We start from the raw sequence: 16,881 nt of genomic DNA on the forward strand, positions 1-16,881 counted from the left end.
CTGCACTCCAGCCTGGATGATGGAGTGAGACCCTGTCTCAAAAAAAGAGAAACTTGTGTTTACACTATACTGTAGCATATTAAGTATACAATAGCATTATGTTTAAAAATTTGTATACCCTAATTAAGAAATAACTTTATTGCTATTAAATGTGAATGATCATCTGAGCCTTCAGAGAGTCATAATCTTTTTGCTGGTGGAGGGTCTTGCCTTGATGTTGACAGCTGCTGACTGATTAGAATGATGGTTACTGAAAGTTGGGTGAGTGTGGTAATTTCTGAAAATAGGACAATAATGGAATTTGCAATATCAATTGACTCTTCCTTTCATGAGAGATTTCTCTGTAGCATACAATGCTGTTTGACAGCATTATATCCACAGTAGAACTTCTTTCAATATTGGAGTCAGTCCTTTCAAACCAGGTTGTTCCTTTATCAAGTGAGTTTATGTGATATTCCAAATCTAAATATTCTAAATTGTTGTCGTTTCAACACTATTCATAGCATCTTCACCAGAAGTAAATTTCATCTCAAAAAAAACACATTCTTTGCTCATCCATAAGAAACAATTCTTCAGTCATTCAGGTTTTATCATGAGATTGCAGTAATTCAGTCCCATCTTCAGGCTCCACTTCTAATTCTAGTACTACTTGTTATTTCCACCACATCTGCAGTGACTTTCTCTGCTAAAGTCTTGAACCCCTCAGAATCATCCATGAGAGTTGGAATTAGCTTCTTGCAAACTCCCGTTAATGTTGATGTTTTGACCTCCTTCCATGAATCACAAATGTTCTTAGTGACATCTAGAATGGTGAACCCTTTCCAGAGGTTTTCAATTCACTTTGCCCAAATTTATAAGAGGAATTATGGTCTAGGGTAGCAATAGCTTTAGGAAGTGCATTTTCTGTATAATAAGACTTGAAAGTTTAAATTGCCTCTCTATGCATGGGCTGCAGAATAGATGTTGTGTTTGCAGGCATGAAAACATTGTTCTTGTACATCTCCATCAGAGCTCTTCAGCTGGCTAGGTGCATTGTCAATAAGCAGCAATAATTTGAGAGGAATCTTATTTTTCTGAGCAGTAGGTCTCGGTAGTGGACTTAAGATATTCAGTAAACCATGCTGTAAACAGATATGTTGTCACCCAGGTTGTGTTGTGTCATTTAGAGAGCACAGACAGAGTCTATTTAGCATAATTCTTAAGGGATCTGTTTTTCAAAATGGTAAGTGAGTATTGGCTTCAGATTAATGTCACCAGCTGCATTAGACCTTAACAAGGGTCCTATTCTTTGAAGCTTTGAAGCCAGGCATTGACTTCTCCTCTCTAGCTATGAAAGCCCTAGATGGCATTCTCTTTCTACAGAAGGCTATTTTGTCTCCATTTTTAATCTGCTCTTTAATGTAACCACTTTCATGTATGAGCTTAGATAGATCTTCTCGATAACTTGCTGCTGCTTCCACATCAGTACTTTCTGCTTCACCTTGCATGTTATGTTATGTTATGTTATGTTATGTTATGTTATGTTATGTTATAGAGACAACTTTTTTCCTTAAACTTTACAGATCAGACTCTGCTAGCATCAAACTTTTCTTCTGCAAACTTTTCTTTCTCAGCCTTTATAGAACTGAAGAGAATTAGGGCCTTGCTATGGATTAGGCTTTGGCTTAAGGAAATGTTGTGACTGGTTTAATCTATCCAGATCACTCAAACTTCCTCCCTATCAGCAAAAAAGACATTTTTTTGCTTTCTTATCATTTATCTGGTCAATAGTGTAGCACTTTTAGTTTACTTCAAGAACATTTCCTTTGCGTTCACAACTTGAATAACTGCCTGGTACAACAGGTCTAACTTTTGTCCTGTCTCAGCTTTCAATATTCCTTTCTCACTAAACTTAGCCATTTCAAACTTTTGATTTAAAGAGATGTGTGACTCTTCCTTTCACTTGAACACTTAAAGGTTATTGTAGGATGTTACGTGGCCTAATTTCAATAGGGTTGTGTCTCAGGGAATAGGGAGGTTTGGGGAGAAGCAGAGAGTCATGGGTATGGCCAGTCAGTGGAGCAGTCAGAAGATACACAACATTTATTAAGTTTGCCATCTTGTATGCAATTATAGTGGTAACATGAAAGATCACTGATCACAGATCAACATAACACATATAATAATAATGCAAAAGTTTGAAATATTATGAGCATTACCAAAATGTGACAGAGACACAAAGTGAGCACATTCTGTTGGAAAAAAATGGTCCCAATAGAGTTGCTCGACAAGGGTTGCCACAAATCTTCAATTTGTAAAAAAATTGCTGTGTCTTCAAAGTGCAGTAAAGCAAAGCACAATAAAATGAGATGTGCCGGTTATAAATTCTGATAAACTTGTCTGAAAATATATTGTATTCTTATAGTATGAAATAAGATAGAAGGTATCTTACATTACAAAAAAGTCTACTCTACCATAAGAGGCTATTGGACTTATTCCTTCTGGCTTTTTCTCTTAGATGGCAATACTCACTAGCATATATTTTTTTGGAACCTTGGGTGTTTTTTAAACTTCCTGGTCATTAGTTATTGCTAAATGGTCTCTGAGGACATTTCTAGATCTAAAATTTTATGACTGTAATATTCTTCAGTAAAATAATGTACAATTATCTTTTCTGCTGAATATGTGACCCTTAGTGTTTTGTAGAATTTGCTGGCTTTTAGAAATAAACAGTTTGATTCAGACTAAATGGAGAAAAAGACACAGATTTAGTGATTCAAACTACAGAAGTAAATGACATGATTGAGGTTGGAGATGAGGTATTTACTGGAACATGCATCTGAGGAGACCTTTAATTCTCTATTGTAAGTTTGCAGATGGAGTTTATAAAAGCATTTTCTAAATTTCTGCATCCCTTATATGAAAGCATTTTAGGCATAAGGAATGGTACAAACTGGAAATAGAAGATAAGAATACAGTGGTATGTTGAAGCACAGATAAGTCCTTTAGAGCCAAAACTTCTCTGAGGATTTGAGCCTGTACCCACGCTGCCTTCAGGTCAGAGGCCATGATGTTCCCTCTTTCGCATATTCATCTGCCCATGCTCCACCTCTGCAGTCCATCAGATGGCCTGTGCATGTAATTAGAAAGTCTTGCTTCACATTATTGTTATACTTGGTTGCCTATTAAAATATAAAAATAACATGTCATTTGTCTCTTTTCATGTATGCCTCCACATGCTTCATGCTTTTTCTTTTCTTTTTTTTTTTTTTTGTGATGGATTCTCACTCTGTTGCCTAGGCTGGAGTGCAGTGGTGCCTTCTCAGCTCACTGCAACCTCCGCCTCCTGGGTTCACGTGATTCTCCTGCCTCAGCCTCCCGAGTAGCTGGGATTACAGGTGCCCACCACCACACCTAGCTAATTTTTGTATATTTAGTAGAGACGGGGTTTCATCAGGTTGGCCAGGCTGGTCTCAAACTCCTGACCTCAGGTGATCCAGCTGCCTTGGCCTCCCAAAGTGCTGAGATTATAGGCGTGAGCCACCACACCAAGCCTATGCTTCTTCATACTTCATGTTTTGTGCTTTATCTTCCCTAAACCAGACTCCCAACACTCTTCTTCTCAGATCTTTCTACTGTTTACCTGGAAACCCACACTTTAACAACAGCCTCCTTTACCTCTTCACTTCCTGGCTGGATGTTCCCTTTACCTCCTTGCTTTCCTGAGAAATGGCTCTCTGAACATAGGAACAGGCAAAGATTTCATGACAAAGATGCCAAAAGCAATCACATCAAAAGCAAAAATGTACAAATGGGATCTAATTAAACTAAAGAGCTTTTTCACAGCAATATATATATATTGTTGATATATATATATATTGCTCTGATATATATATATATCAACAGAGTAAACAAAGAACCTACAGAATGGGAGAAAATATTTGCAAACTATGCATTTCACAAAGGTCTAATATCCAGAATCTTAAGGAATTTAAACAAATTTACAAGAAAAAAACAACCCCATTAAAAGGTAGGCAAAGGACATGAAGAGACGCTTTTCAAAAGAACATACATACGGCCAATAAGCATATGAAAAAAAGCTCAATATCACTGATCATTAGAGAAATGCAAATCCAAACCATAATTAAATACCATGTCACACCAGTCAGAATGGCTATTATTAAAAAGTCAAAAAATAACAGATCCTGGCAACAGTGCGGAGCAAAGGAAATCCTTATACACAGCTGGTGGGAGTATAAATTAGTTCAGCCATTGTGGAAGCACTATGGAGATTCCTCAAAGAAATAAAAGCACAAGTACCATTTGACCCAGCAATCCCATTAGTGGGTATATACCCCGAAGAACATAAATCATTTTACCACAAAGATACATGCACATATTTTTTGGCTTATTGGAGCACTATTCACAATAGCAAAGACATGGAATCAACCTAAATGCCCATCAATGATACACTGGATAAAGAAAATGTGGTACTTACACACCATGGAATACTATGCAGCCATAAAAAATAATGAGATCACATCCTTTGCAGGAATATGGATGGAGCTGGAGGCCATTATCCCTAGCAAACTAATGCAGGAGCAGAAAACCAAGTACTATATGTTCTCGCTTATAAGTGGGAGCTAAAATGATGAGAACACTTGAACAGAAAGAGGGGCACAACAGACACTGGGGCCTAGTGTCCATGTGTTCTCATCTCCACCCCAGAGGTTGGAGGATCAGAGGAGGAAGAGGAGCAGAAAAAGTAACTATTGTGTACTAGGCTTAGCTTCTGGGTGATAAAATAATCTGTACAACAAACCCCCATGACATGAATTTACCTATAAAACTACCTTGCACATGTACCCCTGAAGCTAAAATAAAAGTTTAAAAACAACAACAACAAAATAATAAAATCACAAGGGAAAAGGTTTCACAAATTTTAGAGATAAGGAGGATTTTTAAAATGCTTTTTAGTAAAATATACTAAATAGCAACTTTAGTTATAAACGGAACTTCAAAGTTTGTTGAATTTTAAGGAACTCAGAATGTCAGGTTTGCTATTTTTTTTGAAAAGCAGAAAACACCTAAACACAATGATTCCATTTTGCTTGTGATTCTTTTTTTTTTTTGTCCTTGCTATAAATGTCGTGTGATTTTTGATGCTATAGATACTTTTACAGAAATAAATACTAAATAAAAATGGTTGGAAATATCATTTTAATTATTTATCTCTCATTCTAAAAGAAAAAAGATTCATAGTGTAACATTTCTTCAAGTCCTTGGTATCATTTTGGAAACAGATTATTTCTTTGAAAGGTCAGCAGCAGAGATATAAATTTAGAAGTCATTTATGTAAAACGTGATTGTCATATCCTTAAGAATACAAGAAACTTAAGGGGATGACTATATGGGGGAAAAGAATGAATGATTATGGCTGAATCTTTATCATTTCTGCTGTCACAAAGAATAAGAAGTAACAGTAAAATATAATAAAAGGAATGGTAAGAAAAATGAAAGGACTGTCTAAATGTTACAAAATAATACGGAAGTAAAGTAGTAGGAACAAAAGCCATATTGCTATGAAAGAAGTTAACACATCCATCTTCTTTATTGTTACCTGCAAAGAAGAATTGAATTCCAATGGTTCTTAGCCAGAGATAACTTGTGTCAACTTCAGATTACTTATTCTAACATTCAAGACCATTCATAATCTGAAATTCAGCAACCAATACTGATCTTCTAAAGTCCTTGAAGCTAATGTTTGTCATCTCCCCAGTACAGATTTTGGGACCTCTATTCTATGATTGATTCTTTACTCCACTCTTTTCCTTATTTGAGTTCTACCAAGGCCCCATCTTAAGCCTCACCTAATTCATGTTGTTTTCCCTCAGTGCTTTAGTGATCAGTGTGCCACTGCTTTTGTTTTTAATCTGAACCTCCTTTAAGTTATTTATTTGCATCCTTTTGTCTTCCCAATGAGACTGTTTCCCAGTGAGCATTTCCAGGCATGTTTCTTATTTGCTGCTTAATTCATTGAGCACTCTGAAGCTTCAATACATTATCAAAAATGAGTAATTTGGAATAAGCTATCCCTAAGGTACTCATCAGAGCTAAAGTGCACTAAATCTTGAATGTTCCATATGTAGTAAATCCTATAAAACATTTTATTATATCTCAGGAAAAATTAAAGCATACTTGGTTAACCTGGTTACAGCGAATTCTTGATCATTTATAATCAAAGAAAGATTCACATTCTCACCAATATCTGTTCATATATTTCCTATAACAAAAGGACCTGGTATGTTGAATGCATACAAATGCTGTTTTGCTATTAATAATTTTGTTATAAAATTATAACACCCTTATTTTATCAGTGCAATCTTTTCAGATGTAAATATACTATTCATTTCATTGACTTGATAACTCTGTTGGTGCTCAGTATATATAGCAGCAGGCCCTGTGGTTCAGTCCAGACCTTACCACCTATTAGCAGTATGAACTCATCCATGGCTTTTAATCTTACTGAGTTCATTTATTTATCTGTTAAATGGATAATAACGCTGCCTTCTTCACTGGGTTGCTGACAGAATTGAGATAATCCATGTAAAGTATGAAGCCTAGTGCCTGACACATAGTGCTAGATATAGTGATTAGTCACTGTAATAAGGTATTTGTCAGATTTAACAATGCCACAAGAGCAAAATCTCTGCAGTTTTTACATGTTAATTTTATGGGTGCTATTTCTGTTAACTTTTAAAACCATTTGCACCTAGTATTTTATGTGGTATTTTGATCATAAAATAGTAGGTTCTTTTCATAGTTATGTAGAATTGAATTGGCTAACTTTTCAGTGTTCCACTACTTATAATTTTATAGTGACAAAGTGGGTTCAAATTGGAACTAACTATCCCTTACGTGGCTTTCTTTTATTATATGATGCAAGATGTTTGTATCACAAAATGAATTCAGAATGCCTGTCTCTAAATCTTTAGGAGTCAAATCAGAGTTAACTACCAGGTAGAGAAAAGTCATGAAACTAAAACTGATATATAGTTTCTAAGGGATACTTCTAAAATAAACTTTTGTAAATGATAAGGTATCCTGTACACCATTTTACTACCTATGCCTATTCCCAGATTTCACTTAAGAAACATTATAAATTTATAGCCTGACCACATTGTGTCCTAAACATTGAAGGCAAACCATATTGTAGGATTTCATTTTAACCACAGAGAAATTGTAACAAGCGCAAAACCGCAGAACCAAGTAAGTAGTAGATCCGGGAATAGAATTGAGAAGGCTCTGATTCCTCCTCACATACTGAGACCACAGGGTTCTGCTCCTTCTGAACTTAATGAGAGCTCATCCAATGCTTCTAGACCACCAGTATATGATACATTAGGAGCAAACCATACAGCACTCTCCAAAGGCTCACAGTCTTTACTTTCTAAAGGCGTGCTTGGAAACCAGAGAAGTAGGAGGAGCCATTACAAGCACCTCATGAGTATTGACTGATATTTGTGTTTGGGGTACTTAGTTGCTATGACGAAGTTTGCTTCTCTTCTAGGTTATAAAAATGTAATAATTTGTAACCATAGAAATGGTTTTACCAGTTTCTAGTAACATTTTTATAATTATTAATACAGCTAGCTGAAGTGTTTCCTTGGAGGATGAACGACATCATACATAAAAGGAGTAGAAAAAGTTTATGTTCCCTTCAAGAATTGACTCCACTATCCCATTTTACTTTTTTTTTTTTTTTTTTTTTTTTTTTTGAGACGCAGTCTCGCCGTGTCGCCCAGGCTGGAGTGCAGTGGCCGGATCTCAGCTCACTGCAAGCTCCGCCTCCCAGGTGTTGGCCATTCTCCTGCCTCAGCCTCCTGAGTAGCTGGGACTACAGGCGCCCGCCACCTCGCCCGGCTAGTTTTTTGTATTTTTTTTTTTAGTAGAGACAGGGTTTCACCGTGTTAGCCAGGATGGTCTCGATCTCCTGACCTCGTGATCCGCCCGTAAATTGTTGCTTCTTTTTGTCTTTAGTGATTTACAGAGCACTGAAATGGTTGTTTTAAATATTTTGTCTTGCAATATTGTTGCTGTTTGGGGAATGAATTTGCCAACCTCTTCACTGTGTCACACTAGAAGTAGACTTATTTTTATTACTATTTTATATGGATAAAAATTGCTTATATTTCCCTACATTTTACCATTTTATTATACATAGACCTTTTATACTGGTATTATTTTTGTTCTTTCTGAAATATGCCTTTTAGAAGTTTCTTTAGTAAAAGTATTTTGATTTTTATTTATCTAAAGATGCCTTAATTTTATTTATTTATTTTTAATTTATTTTTATCATTATACTTTAAGTTCTGGGGTGCTTGTGCCAAATGTGCAGGTTTGTTACATAGGTATACATGTGCCACAGTGGTTTGCTGCACCCATCAACCCATCATCTACTTTAGGTATTTCTCCTAATGTTATCCATCCCCTAGCCCCTACCCCCAAACAGGTCCTGGTGTGTGATGTTCCCCTTCCTGTGTCCATGTGTTCTCATTGTTAACTCCTACTTATGAGTGAGAACATGCTATGTTTGGTTTTCTCTTCTTGTAATAGTTTGCTGAGAATGATGGTTTCCAGCTTCATCCATGTCCTTGCAAAGGACATGAACTCATCCTTTTTATGGCTGCATAGTATTCCATGGTGTATATGTGCCACATTTTCTTTATCCAGTCTATCATTGATGGGCATTTGGGTTGGTTCCAAGTCTTTGCTATTGTGAATAGTCCTGGAATAAACATACATGTGCATGTGTCTTTATAGTAGAATGGTTTATAATCCTTTGGTTATATACCCAGTAGTGGGATTGCTGGGTCAAATGGGATTTCTGATTCTAAATCCCTGAGGAATCATCACACTGTCTTCCACAATGGTTGAACTAATTTACACTCCCACTAACAGTATGAAAGCGTTCCTATTTCTCCACATCCTTGGCAGCATCTTGTTGTTTTCTGACTTTTTAATGATCACCATTCTAACTGGCGTGAGATGGTATCTCATTGTGGTTTTGATTTGCATTTCTCTAATGACCAGTGATGATGAGCTTTCTTTATATACGTTTGTTGGCTGTATAAACCTTACTGTTGAAGAATAGCTTTGTCTAGGATGACAGTTATTTTCTCTTAGCCCTTTGAGGATATTATTTACCTGCCTGTGGCTTCTATTGTTACTATTAAATAATTTTTTAAAATCTGTAGATTTTTAAATGGCTATAGAGTACTTATGTGCCAGTCATTGCATTGAGCACTTAACGTTTATCACTTCATTTGATCCTGCTAACAACCTTATGGTAATAGGCTGTTACTATTCTCATTTTTCTGATAGGAAATCAGAGGCACAGAACAGTTAAGGATGCACAGTATGTAAGGAGTTCTAGATTGATCCCAGGAACTCTGACTCCAGAGCCTATGCTTGTAAACCAGTATGACAGCCAAGTAAATACTTAAAAAGAAGGATAAAAGATGATTAACAGTACTAAATATTAAAATTACTATAAAGCTGTAGGAATTAAAGCAGGGAAGTATTATTTTCTTTATAGATTAGTAAGATAATCATTACTGTTAGACTATATTACTGAGCAGTACCAATGTGGTATACCTGTGTGCCAGTGTCCTCATCTATTAGATGAGAATAATAATAGTATTTACTTTATGGAGTGGTTGTGAAGAGTAAGTGTGCATGTGTAATATCTTATAAAGGCAAACATATTTGTTGTCATCAGCAGTAGTAGAATAAAATAAGAAAGCACAGAAACAGACCCTACTATATATCAGAATATAGTATCTAATTATAGGTGATGAGAAGAAGGATGAACTGTTAAATAAATGGTGCTGGCATAGTTGGGTGATTATACAGAAAACAGAAATTTTGGTATAGCTTGCTTTTTTTAAATCTATGGCCTAACAGCAAAAGTATACCAGATTTAGAGGTTAACTATTTTCTAAATCTATAATATAATTAGAATAAATTTTTCATTAATAGTTAAATAAATATATGTAGATGAGACTGTTGTAAGCATTTCATCAAAGGAGAAACCATAAATAAAAGGATTGAAAGATCTAACCACATACAAATTTAAAATTTATTTGTGAAAACAATTAGGAACACTGTCTAAATAATTAATGGCACAGTGTACTAGATTAGAAAAACTATTTGCAACATATGTAACAGAAGGTACTATTCTTATGAAATAACAAAGAAAACAACTATAGCAATAGAAAAATGAACAAACGAACATATAATCTTCCAGAAAGAATTACAAATGACGAATAGACAGATAAAGATGCTAGGCTACACTAGTAATAAAAATAAATAAATAAAAAGTTAATACCAGTTTTCACCTATGACTTTGATAGTAATTTAGAAAGATAGTCTACCCGGGATAAATATATAATTATATATAAATTAACATAATTGAAGGGAAATAACAGACTTACAGAGTTTTTTTTTATTGTATCAGAAGAAAAAGAGAGAAAACTCATCTGCCTTGTGATATCAGGGGGTAGTGGTTTGAGACTCTCCTTGAATTAGAATGTTGACAAGAAGTGAGAAATGAGTGCAAGGTTTAATATTCTCTGTTATGAGACGTTTGACATCGGGGGAAGAAGCATAAGTAACTATAGCTTTGATTTTGTCATAGTCAAGGGAGGTGGTTTTAAAATTAGGTAGTCCTGAAAATGCTTGGGGACAGAAAGGAGCAGTGATAAAGGAGAAATTGAAGTTGTTAGTATAGAGAGGTGCAGTTGATTCAGTAAGGTCCATAGGGAGATTCGAAACAAGGAAGCAAAAATCCTTCTCACAAGTTGAGGAAGAAAATAGAAATAAAAGTACAAAATATTTTAATGTAGGGGGAAACTGAGAAGGTTAATATTATTCTCTCTAGCATTGATCTTAGTGACATAGTGACTGGTAAGAGACTTGGGAGAACAGGAGAATAAAAGAAGGTTTGTGAATGCTGCTGTGGTCTAATCATTACTATTACATGTTAAGTTGTATATGTTGAAATGTAGTTGCCATTGTGAAAGTATTAAGAGATGGGCCTTTTGAGAAGTGATTAAGCCATGAAGCCCCGTCCTTCATGAATGTTTTATGAGTGCCGTTATAAAAGAGACTGAAGAAAGCATGTTTACCCCTTCTCCCATGCAAAGATGTAACAAAAAGTCACTATCCATGGGGAAAAGACCCTCACCAGACACGGAATCTGCTAACACCTTAATCTTGGACTTTCAGCCTCCAGAGCTGTGAACAATAGATTTTTATTGTTTATAAATTACCCGGGCTGAGGAATTTTGTGATAGCACCTGCTTTGGAGATTGTGTTGTGGACCAGTAACAGATGAAAACAAATATTTCAGGATATTATTGAGATCCTGGCTGAGATTCAATAGCATTGATTCATGTGCTATCTTAATAGAAAAGGAGATTCGGAATGATGGAGAACAAGGGGACAAGGGAGTCTAAGGAGACAGCCAATACACTGTTGCGATAACTGTCTTTGCATACAGAGATGAAGCTAGATGGGAGGAATGAAGATCTGACTGTATCTTTCACTACACCCTTGCATTTACTACCACATTATAGCCAAACAGGGCTTTTAAACCATTTTTTTAAAACAATTTTTTCTTTTTTATCTTTTACCTCAGTTATTTTGCTTCTATTTTTCCTCAGCTTATAAAACCCTACATCTCTACTTTTGAAATTATAACTATTCATTAAAACTCAGTTCATTAGTTGCTTTGTCTTTGATCACAGCCAGAAGTGATGTCTGTCCTCAGAACACCTATCATTCCTTGTTTATACCACTTTTATATTACTTTTTATTTACTTCAAAAATTTTTGTTTCTACTAAAAGTTAAATTCCTTAAGGAAAGGGAACATATTTTGGTCATTTTGTGTTATTTCACAGTGCCAACACAATGCCTTTTCTGTAGTAAGCATATAGTAAATATTTGTTGAACAGATATTATATTACATATTTATACTTAAGCAGCAAGATAGAACCTTTAAAAGGAAATATGTTTTCCTGTTTCTATGGGCTAATTTTAAAAGTTTATTTTTAAATAGCATTTTATTAGCCTCTTCTAATATGAATGTTTTTGTCCCATAGGTATGGCATGAATTGCCTTATTCAGTTTGAAGACTTTGCCAATGTGAATGCGTTTCGTCTCCTGAACAAGTATCGAAACCAGTATTGCACATTCAATGATGATATTCAAGGTAACATTTTCACTGCATATGGATCAATAACGTGTCAGAAATTAGTTCATAATTTTAATAATGATTCAAATTCAATCAGTATATGCTGAGTACCTTTTAAATTCCAGGAAGTATGCTCGCTGATGTCATGTACTATTTCTCATCTAGTTGCATGTATTTGAGAAAAGTACTCTCTGACTCTGTAATATACCATATTATCCATTAGCTAGAAAATAAGCTCCAAGAAATCTGACAAAATCCCTGGTGATTATGGCTAAACAAAGAATGAAATGTATGAGACCATATTATTCATTGTTTAAAAATAAAAGTGTATATACTTCTCTCTTCAGACTATCTTAGGCACAATTTTTATGCTTTACCCCAGTAGGAGCTGCATTTTACTATTTGTCTTTGATTGTAGATGCTTGGCTACCCGCTTTTGTCTAAGCTGCCAAATTTTTTCCTCTTTAAGTTCTAGTTTTTTAATCCTCTCCAGATCCATGCAGAGCCCACCCCCAATACACATGTCTTACTATGAGAATCTTAGGGATTCTGTTTCATTATTGGAAGGTAGGGGGAAAGCACAGGTAGATGTGCTGAGGAGAAATACCGTAAAGAGTTTTTGCAACTTGAAATAAGATTGCAAATGGCTTCCATTTCACTAATTCCAGTTAATGTTTTTCAGTATTTATCTTACTTGAATTTTCAGCAGCATTCCACATTGTTGACTCACCTTGTTTCTTGAAATACTCTTTTTTGTTGGCTTCCATGTCATGGCATTCTGCTGATTTCTTCTTACCTCTTTGGCTGTTTGCCTTTCCTTTTTCCTCTGCAAGTTCATCCTTTCCTGTCTAGCCATTAAATGACAAAACACTTCATTTTTAAATGACCTGCTCAGTGCCAGGTCGTTTTCTTTTTGTTCTGCTATATGTTCTTAGGTATATACTCCAAGTCCAGACATTCAGTTAGCAAATTTATATTGCCAGTCCAGACTTCTTTGTATTCCAGGTCTATATACCCATGTCTTTATTTAAAATCTCCTCTTAGGCACCTGTAATCCCAACACTTTAGGAGGCCAAGGCAGGCAGATCGCTTGAGCATAGGAGTTCGAGACCATCCTGGGCAACATGGCAAAATTCTGTCTCTACAAGAAAGTATAAAAATTAGCCTGGCATGATGGTGTGTGCCTGTAGTCCCAGCTACTCAGGAGGCTGAGGTGGGAAGGATTGGATCCCTTGAGCCCAGGAGGTCGCAGCTGCAGTAAGACATGCTCATGCAACTGCACTCCAGCCTGTGTGACAGAGCGAGGCCCTGTCTCAAACAACAACAGCAGCAGCAGCAACAACAACACAATTCCTGTTGGATATCTCAAAGTTATCTCATATTTCTCATACTTAACCTACTCCCAAATCAAACTCTTATTTCCCCACCAAACCTGACCTTCTTCCAGTGTTCTCATTTTCAGTGAATTACTGATAGCTCCCTCTTCAGCTTTCCCACCAAATACAGTCTGTCACTAAACCTTTCTCATTTCCTGTCATCAAAATCTGTGTTTTTCATAGAGTTCTCATCACCCTAGTGTAAATTACTACCATCTAAGTAATCTATCCACATTTACTCTTGCTTCCCTTTCTTATATGTTTTCTGCATAATATCTCTACAGTTTGTCAGATGTAGATCTAAGTGCTGAGGTTTTTGTGGTGAACAGAGATAGTTTTCTTTTTGCTATAGAAATCTGATCTTGTTATTTCTTCCTCAAAATAATTTGATGGATTTTCATTGTACTTAGGATGATGGATTTTCTTTTTTTTTTTTTTTTATTATACTTTAAGTTCTAGGGTACATGTGCATAACGTGCAGGTTTGTTACATATGTATACTTATGCCATGTTGGTGTGCTGCACCCATCAACTCGTCAGCACCCATCAATTCATCATTTATATCATGTGTAACTCCCCAATGCAATCCCTCCCTCCTCCCCCCTCCCCATGATAGGCCCCAGTGTGTGATGTTCCCCTTCCCGAGTCCAAGTGATCTCATTGTTCAGTTCCCACCTATGAGTGAGAACATGCGGTGTTTGGTTTTCTGTTCTTGTGATAGTTTGCTAAGAATGATGGTTTCCAGCTGCATCCATGTCCCTACAAAGGACGCAAACTCATCCTTTTTTATGGCTGCTGCTCAACTACATGAAAACTGAACAACCTGCTCCTGAGTGACTACTGGGTACATAACGAAATGAAAGCAGAAATAAAGATGTTCTTTGAAACCAATGAGAACAAAGATACAACATACCAGAATCTCTGGGACACATTTAAAGCAGTGTGTAGAGGGAAATTTATAGCACTAAATGCCCACAAGAGAAAGCAAGAAAGATCTAAAATTGACACTCTAACATCACAATTAAAAGAACTAGAGAGGCAAGAGCAAACACATTCAAAAGCTAGCAGAAGGCAAGAAATAACTAAGATCAGAGCAGAACTGAAGGAGATAGAGACACAAAAAACCCTCCAAAAAATCAATGAATCCAGGAGTTGGTTTTTTGAAAAGATCAACAAAATTGACAGACCGCTAGCAAGACTAATAAAGAAGAAAAGAGAGAGGAATCAAATAGACGCAATAAAAAATGATAAAGGGGATATCACCACCGACCCCACAGAAATACAAACAACCATCAGAGAATACTATAAATGCCTCTACGCAAATCAACTAGAAAATCTAGAAGAAATGGATAATTTCCTGGACACTTACACTCTCCCAAGACTAAACCAGGAAGAAGTTGAATCCCTGAATAGACCAATAGCAGGCTCTGAAATTGAGGCAACAATTAATAGCCTACCCACGAAAAAAAGTCCAGGACCAGATGGATTCACAGCTCAATTCTACCAGAGGTACAAAGCAGAGCTGGTACTATTCCTTCTGAAACTATTCCAATCAATAGAAAAAGAGGGAATCCTCCCTAACTCATTTTATGAGGCCAACATCATCCTGGTACCAAAGCCTGGCAGAGACACAACAAAAAAAGAGAATTTTAGACCAATATCCCTGATGAACATCGATGCAAAAATTCTCAATAAAATACTGGCAAACCGGATTCAGCAGCACATCAAAAAGCTTATCCACCATGATCAAGTGGGCTTCATCCCTGGGATGCAAGGCTGGTTCAACATTCGCAAATCAATAAACGTAATCCAGCATATAAACAGAACCAAAGACAGGATGATGGATTTTCATTGTACTTAGGATAAAGATGAAAATCCTGAATGTGGTCAAAATGCGTGGTCTGACCCCTGTTTCTCTCTTCAGCCATTCTAGCCACACATCCCTTCTCAGTTCCTGAAATAAGCCAGGTTTCCTCCTATTTAAGGGTCTAGCCAAATGTTGATCTCTCTTTCTAGAATACCCTTTCTTCCCCTTTTCAAATCTCATCTCAATTATGACATTCGTCAGTAAACCCTTCTGAATTTCTGGGTCTGGGTCAGTTCCACCTCATAGGCTGCCATAGCAGTAATTATTTTTCTTTTTTCCTTATCATAGTAGCATGGTTATATATTTATGCAAATTTTTTGAGACAGAGTCTTGCTTTATTGCCCAGACTGGAGTGCAGTGGTGCATTCTTGGCTCACTGCAACCTCTGCTCCTGGGTTCCAGTGATTCTCTTGCCTCAGCTTCCTGAGTAACTGGGATTACAGGTGCATGCCACTGTGCCCAGCTAATTTTTGTATTTTTAGTAGAGATGGGATTTTGCCACATTGGCCAGGCTGGTCTTGAATGCCTGAACTCAAGTGATCTGCCTGCCTCAGCCTCTCGAAGTGGTGGGATTACAGGCATAAGCCACCATGCCTGATCTATTTATGCAATTAAAAAAAAATTAGTATCTCCATCCCAACTAAATTTTAAGCTCTGTGAAGGCAGGAAACATGGCTATTTTGCTCATCACTGTATCATTAACTTGTCATTAACACAGCCCCAAGCCCACAGAAAGTATTTAATATTAGTGGAACAAATCAATGTAATATGTCTAAAGCAGGAGATGGCAAACTACAGCCTGTGAGCCAAATCTAGCCCACTGCCTGTTTTTGTGAAGTTTATTGCAACATAGCCATGCCCACTTGTTTATATATTGTTTACAGTGGCTTTCATGCCGAATAGCAGAATTAAGTCTGGGATAGACACTGAATGGCACACAAGCCCTAAAATATTTACTCTCTTGCCTTCTATGAAAAGAGTTTGCCAACTTTTGATCTAAAGAATTAAACATGAAGGAGTTGGTGAGAGTTGAACTAAGGAGTTGGTAGGTTGGCTCGGATAGGTTTGCATTTGGAAAGATTACACTGTCTTCAGTCTAGAGAACAGGATTGAATTGGAGAACAGGACTGAGTTTGAAGGCTATTGGTGAAATCCATGATGATGGCATCTTGCTCTAAGAAAGTGCTAGTGAAGTTAGAAGTAGACAGATAATTAGTTGTTGATAGTGAAGATGAAGAAGGATCCAAGGATGGAGCCTAGGCTTTTGCCTTGAAAAACTAGAAGAATGGCAGGGCAGAAACTGAAATGGATAAAGTGGGAGACACTCTTACATGTAGATGTTAAGAGCATGGACTATAAAGTCATACTGATTTGCTTTGCCCTTTGCTAGCTATGGACTTTGA

The 16,881-nt window shown here is 36.4% G+C and overlaps 1 protein-coding gene across 2 annotated transcripts in view; it reads left to right on the top strand.

Annotated features, from left to right (window-relative positions):
* The window catches only part of ME1 (malic enzyme 1), a 216,267-nt gene that overhangs the window by 160,024 nt on the left and 39,362 nt on the right, over positions 1–16,881 (top strand). For both annotated transcript variants that reach the window (XM_033235546.1, XM_033235547.1), the window contains exon 7: positions 12,145–12,254. In XM_033235546.1, the coding sequence (XP_033091437.1) occupies positions 12,145–12,254 (110 nt within the window). The remainder of the gene's footprint in view (positions 1–12,144; positions 12,255–16,881) is intronic.

The sequence above is a fragment of the Trachypithecus francoisi genome, unplaced genomic scaffold (genome assembly GCF_009764315.1).
Source record: "Trachypithecus francoisi isolate TF-2019V2 unplaced genomic scaffold, Tfra_2.0 Lachesis_group15, whole genome shotgun sequence".
Classification (NCBI taxonomy): domain Eukaryota; kingdom Metazoa; phylum Chordata; class Mammalia; order Primates; family Cercopithecidae; genus Trachypithecus; species Trachypithecus francoisi.